Source organism: Anabrus simplex, chromosome 1 (assembly GCF_040414725.1).
Source record: "Anabrus simplex isolate iqAnaSimp1 chromosome 1, ASM4041472v1, whole genome shotgun sequence".
Classification (NCBI taxonomy): domain Eukaryota; kingdom Metazoa; phylum Arthropoda; class Insecta; order Orthoptera; family Tettigoniidae; genus Anabrus; species Anabrus simplex.
Genome location: NC_090265.1, coordinates 598,110,610 through 598,122,896, shown reverse-complemented (window position 1 = coordinate 598,122,896; position 12,287 = coordinate 598,110,610). Strand labels below are relative to the sequence as shown.

The window sequence follows — 12,287 nt, the reverse complement described above, 5'->3', positions numbered from 1 at the left end:
ATAAGCACGGTCGTAAAAATACGTAAAATTATTGTCTTGTGAACACCAAATAGCACTCCCAAAGCAGAATAGGACAGTCCAGTTTTCATTTTCACTAAGAGAATCGATAATCTGGTTTCTTTACATAATTTTGAAATGTTACAGTTTGGTAATAAAGCAAGCAGCAAGGCAAAGACGTTGAAGTTCACATCTGTTAAATCTCGCATTTGTGTATTGTTCCTTATGGAACTGAAGCCTTGGAAACCTGGACCCTTGATGTCTGCATGATCTTCCATTCCACACATTTTATCATGTTTCTTAATGTCCCCTCCCAGATCGAAATTAAGTGGAATTGATGCTTGTGTATTTACGTCGTTTTCTTATGTTGAGCAAGAAAACATGAAGTCTGAACAATGAAAATCAGATGCATCCTTGGTGATGTTACTTGGGCTAACTGTACTTGAAAATTTTCCGTCTGATTCTTCCTTTTTTAACCATTTGAGTTGTCTGTGAAAGCGCTGTAAGCTGGGTCCCGGCGACACATTCCTCTTCTTCTATTCATCCGGAAATATTGTCGGAACATAGGCTGCACATATTCTTGAGCAAGTCGTAGGTTGCCAAAGTGATCCATAAGTGCTAAAAATTAAAACCAAAATTAAATTAAATGGGATCAACTGAACTTATTGTAAACATGTGCAGTGCGTATGTGTAGGCCTACTTACTTCTTTCAGTTAACTGCTTGTATCCATCGCCTCCTTCGGTCCACTTCTATCGCTCGTTTTGGAAAACAATAAAATTGTACTTCACTTCCCGTATTTGCTCAAGTACTGGAATATCCGACAACACAACAATTGCGTTTACTTGATCTCCTTTCCTCTGCCATTATCACCGGAGTAACTAGACTCTCAGTCATAACATAACAGCTACTGCGAGTCTGGAGTCTGCCTCACGTGTTGTTCTCTGCCCGGCCGCTAGAGCGACACGCACGGTGCCGTGCCCACGGTCGAGTGTGTGTGCGAGCATGACATCTCACTTTAGCATTAAGTGCCGTGCTCTAAATCCCTCTTCTGGCTTGAATTATACTCGGCATGCTTACGACTTCTTTTCCCCCACGTTCTTAATGTCCCATAAATACTCGGAAATTTTGAAATTTCCTTACGTTAAATGCGGGTTTTGTCCTAATGAGAATTACGTTAAATTGAATATAAAATTACGTTACTCTTATGGAATAATTTTCGGGACTTGCTTCTGTTAAATGCGGGTTTTCCGTTAAAGCAAGGTCGCGCAAAATTGGGCTTAAACTTTATTATTATTATTATTATTATTATTATTATTAAACAGCAGGACAGTACAACGCTATTTTCCATTCTCCCTTCTTGTTGATGGTGGTTTTGCATGACATGTCAAAGTTTACGATGTTGAATAAGGATAAAGGGTTTCCACCTGTTCAATACATTGAAATAATGTCAAAGTTTATCGGGGTTTGATCTGCATTGCCAATTTGAGATAAGAGGTAATTGTTTTCCTTCCGCATTGCTATCACATGGCAATGGAAATCTATGATTTTAAATAATTTCTTTAATAGATTTAGACAAGTCAATACAGGATCAATAAAATACCTATTACGGTTAAGTTTATCAACAATCTATGAATTTGTCGCTGAAATTGCTTGGCATTCTCTGACAGAGAGACGTTCGCCTTCGCGGACACAAACCCTTTCGTGTCATGAATCTGCGGATCCAACCCCAGCTCACTTTCAGATCCGAACAGCTGATTCCTCCTTTAATCACTAGTTCATGCGCTTCGAAATGCAGCATCTCATGCGAGATACTATAGCCATCATTTCACAAACCTGTAACGTAATGAAGCAACTCATCTTCCAGCTCAGGAAACTTACCAGTTTTTGGCCCTCTGAATGCCTTACGTGTTCGGTTGGTGGTTTCTAGCGCAGCTTTCTGTTTACGCCAGTAGTGAACATTAAACTCAGTCAATGAATTCTTGACCGGCAGTTCTGTTACTATATTCTTCAGTATATTTTATCACTTTAAACCCAGCCGTATAACTCCCATGTTTCTCCATAACTTAAAGATCGACCTACACAAGAAAACTTAACTGAGAAAGAACAATGAACCGTAAAGACAGACTACTGGTGCTTTTCGACAATACAACAGATGGACGATACCTAACACCGCAATCATTTGACTGCCTGGACAGGGAAACACTCCCAGTTCACATGATCAGCTCTGTCAGACAGGCAGCAATGAGCATATTGACAAAAATGGAAGAGTGAGAGGGATGGCTGAGTGTGACTGACTGGCTAGGAATGCGGCCTTGGGGCGGGGGTTTGAGAGTCAGGTATTTTTCTTACAACAGCTAGCCTCAACCAATCTGCAGGTAGAAAGAAATGCAGCTTCTTCTTGTACTGTCATGTACAAAGTACCGTAACAGCAATTGGTACAGTCCCGATATTTAATGTAGGCACATCCACAGAATACCCAAACTTTTATTTTGTGTATGTACCGCATGTCTTTATGATGTCGGAAATTAATGCGAGCTATGTGAGGATTTTTTTCCCTGCAATTTCAAATGTTAAAACTGAGGTGTGAGATATATGCGGTGGTGAGTTACATGCAAGCAAATACAGTATTAAGGCGAGCTTAATCTACAAAGAAAGACTTTACATAGGAAAGTTTTCTGACATTATTTTAATAAAACAAACATCCATTATAAGCAAACTGGTACAACAACAATCATGACTGTCTTCTGTTTTCTTTTCCGAAACAAGAGCTGTGGGATGGGTTTGATGATACCAATCACTAATAATAAAAATAGAACAGAAAACAAAATTTCCCTAACACTGGCCCTATAAGAGTTTTATCATGTGCCCTGAACTTTAACACTTGCCCTACATCTGTTCTGGTGGTATATGAGCTTGCCGTAACTGTCCTACACCACGGGACTGGTCAACTAAAAGAGACAGACTGATAAGAGGGCAATGTTATAAATGTTGGTAACGGAACAAAAATTTGATAACTCGATCTACGGTACTCGTACATTTTGAAATATTATAGTGTTCGAGGTGTTGTATCAGTAGCTCTGTATCTGATCAAAACCTTTGTAACCAATAATTTACCACTAAAATGGTCTTATCATTAGCTAACAGAATATCTTCTTTTTATGATTTATAGTGAAACAACATGCACCTTCTGACAGCTCCCAGCATGGTAGTAAGTGATGGCAGTTACACTGGCAAGGAGTACACGCCTCCCGTTTGAGCCAATGCCAGCTAAATAAGCTCTCCCCCTTTTCCTGCTCTCTCAGTTTTAAAGTTCTGTAAGGAGGCCAGTCCAAATTCCACGTTGCCAATTGGTATACTGCAGCAAATGTGGCCGGGCTATATAATATTATGTGATATCATTATCTGTATTTTTTTTTAATCAGCTAAATATTTATAATGCTATTGTGTTCGTGTTAAGAAGTGCTAATAATAGACTAAGTGTATCGTTATCAAGACTAGCATTTTAATGCAGTGTAGATTTTACATAGTATAATATTCATAAAGTGTAATTTCAGATTTTTTTGAAAATTAGTAATGCAATTTTTCCAGTTCTAGCATAAGTCAGCAAAACTGGAAAATTCCTTGAAAAGTTAATATTTGAATTTAAGTACAACAAGTGTTACAAGCACCCTTCGAAATTATGATAATGTTTATAATTTTTGGTTTCTTACAATAATAATTATACATCCTTCTTCTTTGCTTCCTTCTCATTAAGGTGGATGGGCTTCGATTTTTGGAATTTCGGACAAAGCATGCAGATTTTAGAAATTAAGAATCACGACCTGTGGTTAGAATACGTAAGATTTTGTTTTTGCTTCAGATTTCATGTTTAAAAGCACTTGAGACGACAAGGTGAAAGATGAACTTTTACCTATCACAATTCACGTTTCAATTACAGCTGGCATCTTAATTGTGCCGACGCTTATAGCAGGGTCCGAATGATTTCACTCCTTTATGTATACAAAAAACTCTTAGGTATCTCTCCCATTCTCACCTGGATTTGAACCCAGAATATTGAGCAGACCAATCAAAGTGCCATTCTGCTGCTGGAATGTACCTAAAAATGAAATCCTTCCTAATGAAACTTTTGAGAGATTAACTCAATCTCGAGTACAATGAAGAAAAGAAGAATCTCATTTCTTTCACATCTTACAACTGACAGATAGTACGGTACATTTTTGATTTGTGAGGAAGGGGAATTATGAGTATGTCTTACGATATTTGAGCTGATAAAGTTATTGCTGAGTCACCTTGGAATAATAGCAATGATATTTAATGTTATTTTAACGCACTCATGGTCCCTGTACATGGATATTATTTTCCGCAGCACCTAGCACAGAGCAAGAGGCTTTCATTTTAGTTGTAGCAACTAGCCGGATCATGTGGCAACACAGCGCTCCCACTCCTTAGCTCGCCGTCATGTGCTGCAAACTGTCAGAACACACACGTTGTTTTAATTGGACTATAGTTCATGACATCTCATCACAAGTCCCAGTTGCACAGTGCTACAATCAAACATGTTTCCCGGAATTGGAAATTAAAGAAATGTCAACAGAGTGATAAAAAAGGCATACCCGCTTTTTAACTTTTCCATCTGGTACCAAGCTGATCATTTTCTGCGCTATTCTATCGAAAGGAGCGGTTCCTGGAGCACCTTCCTCCTCTTCGTCATCATCAGAAGCAATACCAAGGCAATCTAAATTCACACATTGCAAAAAGTCATCACTGGAAAAATAATTGTTCTGCTGCTCTTCTAGAGCTGATTCAACATTCGTATTTACTTCAAATGTAGCCACATTTGTACTCAACAGTTCCCTGAAAGAAAGAAGTAAACATTAACAAATCTCAACAGTTACAAATTTTCATTTCTATTAAAAGGTGGTGTTAGCAATGCAACTACCATTTCAGCCAAGTCAGAAACTTGAGAAGAACAATTGTAAAATGGATATCAACAACATCTGACAAGAGAATAAGATTAATTTTATCTCAATGCTGACTAGAAGACTCCAGATTGCAATAGACAGACCAACAATATTGGCAATGCAATGACAGTATAAACAGATTTGGAAGAAACATCATAAATGAAACTCTGTCAACAAGCAACATACAAGCTTTTCACAAACAAGATCACCAAGAATCATAAAGTACAACAAAATAAGGTAGAACTTTCTTCTCTGCATCGCATGCAAGTTCCTAGCAGCTCTGCAGCAGTGGACTGTAGACTCCCCATAGCTCAATGCTCCTTTGTTCCAACAGTTATCAGTCATCATACAAACTCTTGATGAACTGTCTCTTAGGGACACACTATTGGTCTGGACAGACCTTGCTTGTGGTGAAGCTCCATTGGTCTAAATCGTCAGAGGTGCATAGTAAGGAGCCTCCCAAGCAACTGAAATGGGCACAGCACCATTTGAACAATGTAACCATGTTTTTAGTTTTTAGTGATGGCTGATAATTTGTGTGTGCGTCACACTTGGTGATCATATCTGTGTTGAAATCAGGAAGACTCCTAACTTTATGCATTTCAGCCAATGATAGTGGCTCCTCACATGAGTATAGCTCAGACGGGCAACGCGTACCCATTGGCATTCAAACAGTCTGGCAAACATTTGATCTCTCGCCCGTTTGCTTGCACAGTAGGGGATAATTTATGACAGTAGTAGGCTTTAACACGGAAGTTGTCATCCCCAACAAAAATTCTCACAGCTCTGTTGCCAATGCACCTGCTGTTACAACAGACGTCAGTCTGTTTTTCCAGCTCAGACAATTTGCACGGGCTTTGTTCGCTGTTTGAAAGTAAAGCCAAGTGTATTATATATACATACATTCGTTTAGCCCCTTAAGGAGTACATAGAACCATTAAATAGCACTGGTATTCTTCATCTTCTTGTTCTACTTATCTTCCCAAAACTTCCTCATCCTTACACTATGGGCCTGCCGTCTTTCTTGTGTCCATGAGTTTTTGAGTTTCAAGCATTTCTCAGATGGATTCTTGGGTGCAAATTTATGGCTGTTGATCTTTTGTCTGTATGTATTCCTTGTGGTTGCCACTGGATCAACGTAGACTTCTGCAAGGTCCTTTTGTGCATCCACTAGCCAGCGAACTTTGGTTTGTCGGTTTTCATTGATAATAAGAAATATTTTCTTCAGTCAGTCGTGAGTCATCCATTCGTGCTAAATGTCCATAAAATTTCATACGCCGTTTGCGTGCGACTGAAATGAATCGCTCAGTTAATGCATAGCGTTCTTCTGAGCTTTTTCGCATCCATTTACCCTCTTGAAACTTGGGCCCGAGTATCTTCCTCAGTACCTGTTGTTCAATTTTCTCAATGTCCTTGATGTTAATGGTAAGTGCCGATGTCTCAATTGCGGAGCGTGCCTCAGGGAGGACAACAGTGTGGTAGTGTCGGAGTTTGGCTTTTGTGGATGTTGATTTCTTATTGTAGAAGTTCCAGGCGATTAGGTATGCTTTATGTAGTTTTTCTGCGCGCATTTTGTTGGCTGCTTTTTCATTGCCTGAATCACAAATAATTTCACCCAAGTACTGGGAATGTTTGACTTGCAAAATGTTGCCATATTTGGTCGCTAGTGATGTTAGGTGTGTGCACTTGGAGTCCAAGTACTGCGTTTTTTCATAAGTGATGTGGAGACCAGTTTTGATTGCAATCTCGTGAAGCTTCTCGATGGCGTGCGTGGCTTCTTCGGGAGTCCGGGTAATTATTGCTAGATCGTCAGCAAAGGCAATGCATTTAATGTTAATCCGTTTACTTTTTGTTCCCATGTTTATTCCGGGTACTTTTTTATCCCATGTTTTAATGACCTTATCCAGTACTAGGTTGAACAGAAGTGGAGACAATCCATTACCTTGTCTAACGCCTGTTTTTATTTCAAAGGGTGCAGAGATTTCACCCATGAACTTGTATCTGTTAAGGTTTGTTGGATTAACGTGACTATGAATAATAATAATAATAATAATAATAATAATAATAATAATAATAATAGCCTCTGTGGTGAGCGTGATTAGCTGCCTCCCCCGGAGGCCTGGGTTCGATTCCCGGCTCTGCCACGAAATTTGAAAAGTGGTACGAGGGCTGGAACAGGGTCCACTCAGCCTCGAGAGGTCAACTGAGTAGAGAGGGTTCGATTCCCACCTCAGCCATCCTCGAAGTGGTTTTCCGTGGTTTCCCACTTCTCCTCCAGGTGAATGACGGGATGGTACCTAACTTAAGGCCACGGCCGCTTCCTTCCCTCTTCCCTGACTATCCCTTCCAATCTTACCATCACCCACAATGTCCCTGTTCAGCATAGCAGGTGAGGCCGCCTGGGCGAGGTACTGGTCCTCCTCCCCAGTTTTACCCTCCAACCCAAAGTCTGAAGCTCCAGGACACTGCCCTTGAGGCGGTAGACGTGGGATCACTTGCCGAGTCCGAGGGAAATACCAACCTTGGAGGATAAACAGATTAGGATAGAAGATAATAATAATAATAATAATAATAATAATAATAATAATAATAATAATAATAATAATAATAATAATAATAATAACCTTTGCCTATGTTGTTCTTCGTTAACGTATTCGTATGCCTTACATATCAGCCATTGACTTTGCTTCATTAATATTTGTGAAGTGTATTGCTTTTCATTTAGCTTCATGTAATAATGTGGAGGCTGTGGGAATCAAACCTGGAAATTAACGCACCATTATATCCTGAATTAAATCTGCCAGTGCACACAAACGATCCTCAACCGAGCATCAGCAGCACTGATACTCGACCAAATAGTACTGGTTCCGCGCCCATGAGTGATAATCAACCTGCTAATAGTTTTTCTTTTTTTGCTTTACGTCGCACCGATACAGATATGTATTATGGCTATGACAGGATAGGAAAGGCCTAGGAATTGGAAGGAAGCGGCCGTGGCCTTAATTAACCCTCTTGGAGCCAAGAGCCGATCTGGTCGGCCGCTCCCCATCAGCTGGAAGAGGCCAGAACTCCGCCTCCACTCTACTACTGTAAAGTGCCAGGCCGTTTTCAGTGGAAATACATGTATTTTAAAATTCGTGTATATCTACCGGTGCATAGCAAATACCGGCATGAAATTTTCTACATATCGACTACGTAGAATAAGAAACTGGTTTGGAGTGATATAAAGAGTCAAAGACGTTTTATTGTTGATTTATAGTTGTCGATAACGTTTAAAAGAGAAAAATATTTTCGCACTTTCTCTCTCAATATCTTCTTTGAAAAAATAATTTACGATACAAAAGAATATATGTAATTATGTACAATGTATTTCTAAATACAACTCTATAGAATAACTCATTTGAACGAGAAAAATAAAAACGTAAAAAAATAAAAATTCAAACATATGTCACTAGTAAAACAAGACAATTTTACTCACCGATAAAATTCGCGTGTATATATCGTTGTTTGGCAAATACTGACAACAAATTTTCTATGTGCGGACAACACAGTATTAAATTAATTCTGAATTATTAAATAAGCTAAAAAAATAGTAGTTGATATTATAGTTTTTTGTTTTCAGAAAAAATAGTTTCTCGTTTTCGGTTGTAGTATATATTAGAAAAATAATTTCACAATTCAACAGAATTTACGAAATTAAGAAATTTATGGCACTAAAGCCGTGATTAGCTTTGACCTACTAAGCGACCGCTGCCCAGTTCGGTACTTGCAGTTTACAAGGTGAATCATGGTCAGTGAGACGGATCCTCTCAGTAATTATTCTTGGTTTTCCAGACCGGGGTCGCCCTCTCACCCTCAGATACCTCCTCAAGTGCAATCACTTAGGGTCACTTAGATTGAGAGAACCTCGAACCAACCCTCAGGACCAGGCAAAAATTCTTGACCTGGGCGGGAATCGAACCCATGACCTCTGGGTGAGAGGCAGGCATGCTATACTTGGCCCGCGGAGACCGGCATTTAGGTAATGATAGAGGACTATATGTGACTATAATGTTTAGCAGAGAGTAAGTGAAAAGTAAATTGAAGTATGATACGGGCAGAGAATCAGACGGTAGGGCATGTTTATGTCCAAGAACTTCCTTGAAGGAGACAGGAAGTTGAGGAATGTTGTCGGGTTCATTGGGACAAATTTCAAATTTCCACAAAATGTTCTCCAGAGACATCATCATCATATTCATTATCACTAGTTTCATCTACCACCACATTCAGAGTAGCTTTAGTGCTTGTTAGACACAATTGAACGTCTCTTCTTTAGCTGCGGTGATTCCGCGGACGTGTCCGGTATAATTTTGTCGCTACTCTCTGAACTAAATTCCCTATCGCTATCCGATAAATCATCCGTGTTAACTTTGCACTGTTCCAAATACTGCATTAATTTATTGTTATCAATACCTGCTGAAAAGTTATCACGTGAACAACATGCCATTTTCCTATCACAAACCCACTCTCTTACTGACCGATTAGCGGTAATTGTAAACGCAGGAAACGACTCTTGTGAAAGGTATAACACCCTCTTAGAACTGCCAAAGCAAGGTGAGGCACACAATAATGTGTAGCCCCTTTACTACAGGTTGTAACAAAAGTATGCACGTCACTATAGGTTGCCTCAAAATTATGTATATCACAGAATTTTAAGCCGGCCGATGTAATCGGCTCTGGCAACTTCCGACCGGATTCCTAAAGGCCGACCAGATCGGCTCTGGCAATTTAAAGGGTGGGTTCTCGCACTACCGCCTGGCACCAAGAGAGTTAAGGTACAGCCCCAGCCTAGTGGTAATAGTAGCAGTTCTGCGAAGAAAACAAAGTAGACGAACTTTAAGCAAGCAAAGTCAATGGCTGATATGTAACACATACGAATACGTTAACGAAGAACAACATAGTTAAGGGCTACATTATTATTATTATTATTATTTTACACTTGGCTTAACGTCGCACTGACACAGATACTGTAGGTCTTATGGCGACAATGGGATAGGAAAGGGCTAGGAGTGGGAAGGAAGCGGCTGTGGCCTTAATTAAGGTACAGCCCCAACATTTGCTTGGTGTGAAAATGGGAAACAACAGAAAAACACCTTCAGGGCTGCCTACAGTGGGGTTCGAATCCACTCTCTCCCGAATGCAAGCTCACATCTGCGCGCCCCTAAAACAAACCCGCCAACTCGCTCGGTATTATTATTATCATCCCAGTCCATAAATCATGATTTTACTTTTCCTTTCCTTACTGAAAGCGAGACACTGATATTAACTGTATAAAAGTAATATCTTAATAGGTTTACTTTGATATGAATTCAAGCATTGTATTGAGGCAGACCTGCTATTTGTATTTAAAATTGGTCATGGCCATCATTTAAGGCTATTTGAAAGTTCTTTGTCGAGTTTATTTGCCAATTCCTTCTGTTTTTCTTTCTTTCTTTCTTTCTTTCTTTCTTCCTTCTAACATATGGGACCACTGAACGGGTTAGGCACGAAACAAAATATTGTGCGATATCGGTTTGTGCTGTGGTTCATGATCAGATTTTTTTATTTATATCTTGTCTTCAGAATAAAATAAATGCTAACATGTTTAAATAATTGACGCAAAATGTGACAACCTTGCTCTTGACAGCGTTCACTTGATTTTTGAACGACATGCGCCCCTTGTATCCAGAAGAAAGAAACTGACTGACAACCGTCATTATCACCAGGACAGGCCAACTGACAACCCTCATTATCACTAGGGCAGGCCATCCAGAGGAAAGGAACCGACTGACAACCGTCATTATCACCAGGACAGGCCAAATGACAACCCTCATTATCACTAGGGCGGGCCAAGTTTTGAGATCAGAACCTGATGCATGGGTATGCGTTGAGCGTCAGGACTATAGTTGTGCAATTTATATATGGTTAATTTTAAAAATAATTGAAAACATCGTGCGTAGAATAACAATGAATAACACTGAAATGACACAAAAAATGTAAGTGAAAAGTTTCATTTATAATACTTTATTATCTGCATTCATTCACTCCTTTTTTAAGTAACTTTTACTAATTCCAAGTATTAAACTAGGTAGTTCTCTCAGCCCCTGACTTAGAAGTTTGTGTCCAGACCACCAGTCTTTAAAATAAATTTTTAAAAACCTAAAAATAGGATTACAACATCCTTAAAAAACTGAGATCTTGCCGATGAATCCCCTGAGCATAAATTAAGTCTTCAGAAATGATCAAAGAATTAACATAGTTTTACAATTTAAACGAGAAAAAAAACCATGGAGAAATAGACCAAACAAAATTTTTAAAAAGCCCAATTTCTAACCTGGTCAATATATAATAAGAAACAGACACTAAGATCCAACACTATAAAACCGTAACTCTTCCGGAATCTGCTTACACTTGTGAAACCGTTCCAAATTAAAAACAAAAGAAGAACAGATCAGCTCCTCTAAACTGAAAGAAGAATCATCAAAACTGTATAGATACAAAACATCAGGTCGAAGGAGTCTGGAGAATCCTCCCTATTGAAACTATTGAGAGATTAACCCAATCACTAGTACAATGAAGAAGAAAAGAATCTCATTTCTTTCACATCTTGCGACAGACCGATAGTATGATAGATTTTTGATTTTAGATTATCTTTCATCCTCCAGTCGCAAGTGACGCCGTTTGCTGTTCTCCATTTCATCCAGTCTGCGGATATCCTTGCACTGACCTCTTCAGTTAGTCGGCCATCATCACTGATCGTGGAGCCAAGATACTTTCACCGGGCGAGTTGGCCGTGCGCGTAGAGGCGCGCGGCTGTGAGCTTGCATCCGGGAGATAGTAGGTTCAAATCCCACTATCGGCAGCCCTGAAGATGGTTTTCCGTGGTTTCCCATTTTCACACCAGGCAAATGCTGGGGCTGTACCTTAATTAAGGCCACGGCCGCTTCCTTCCAACTCCTAGGCCTTTCCTATCCCATCGTCGCCATAAGACCTATCTGTGTCGGTGCGATGTAAAGCCCCTAGCAAAAAAAAAAAAAGATACTTTCATTTTGTCACTCGCAGCAGGTCCTCACCATCTAAATGAATGGTTCAAAAATAATAAAGGTCTTCTTCAATCCACCTATTCAATACTTTATTTCCACTTATAGTGGTTACATAAACACAATAACACTTATCTGGGACATGTTTCGCCCTCAATTTAGGGCAACTTCAGCCTAAAATAATCTTCAAAAGTACATATCCATATTACATATGGAAGCTAAAAGATTAGCTAGTTACTAAATTTGATACATAAAATGTGAATATTGACA

General features: G+C 39.4%; 1 protein-coding gene across 3 annotated transcripts in view; it reads right to left on the bottom strand.

The window, feature by feature from the left end:
• Positions 1 to 12,287, bottom strand: part of shu (shutdown) — a 166,120-nt gene that overhangs the window by 133,193 nt on the left and 20,640 nt on the right. For all 3 annotated transcript variants that reach the window (XM_067135623.2, XM_067135622.2, XM_068225086.1), the window contains exon 3: positions 4,612 to 4,852. In XM_067135623.2, coding sequence (XP_066991724.2) covers positions 4,612 to 4,852 — 241 coding nt within the window. The remainder of the gene's footprint in view (positions 1 to 4,611; positions 4,853 to 12,287) is intronic.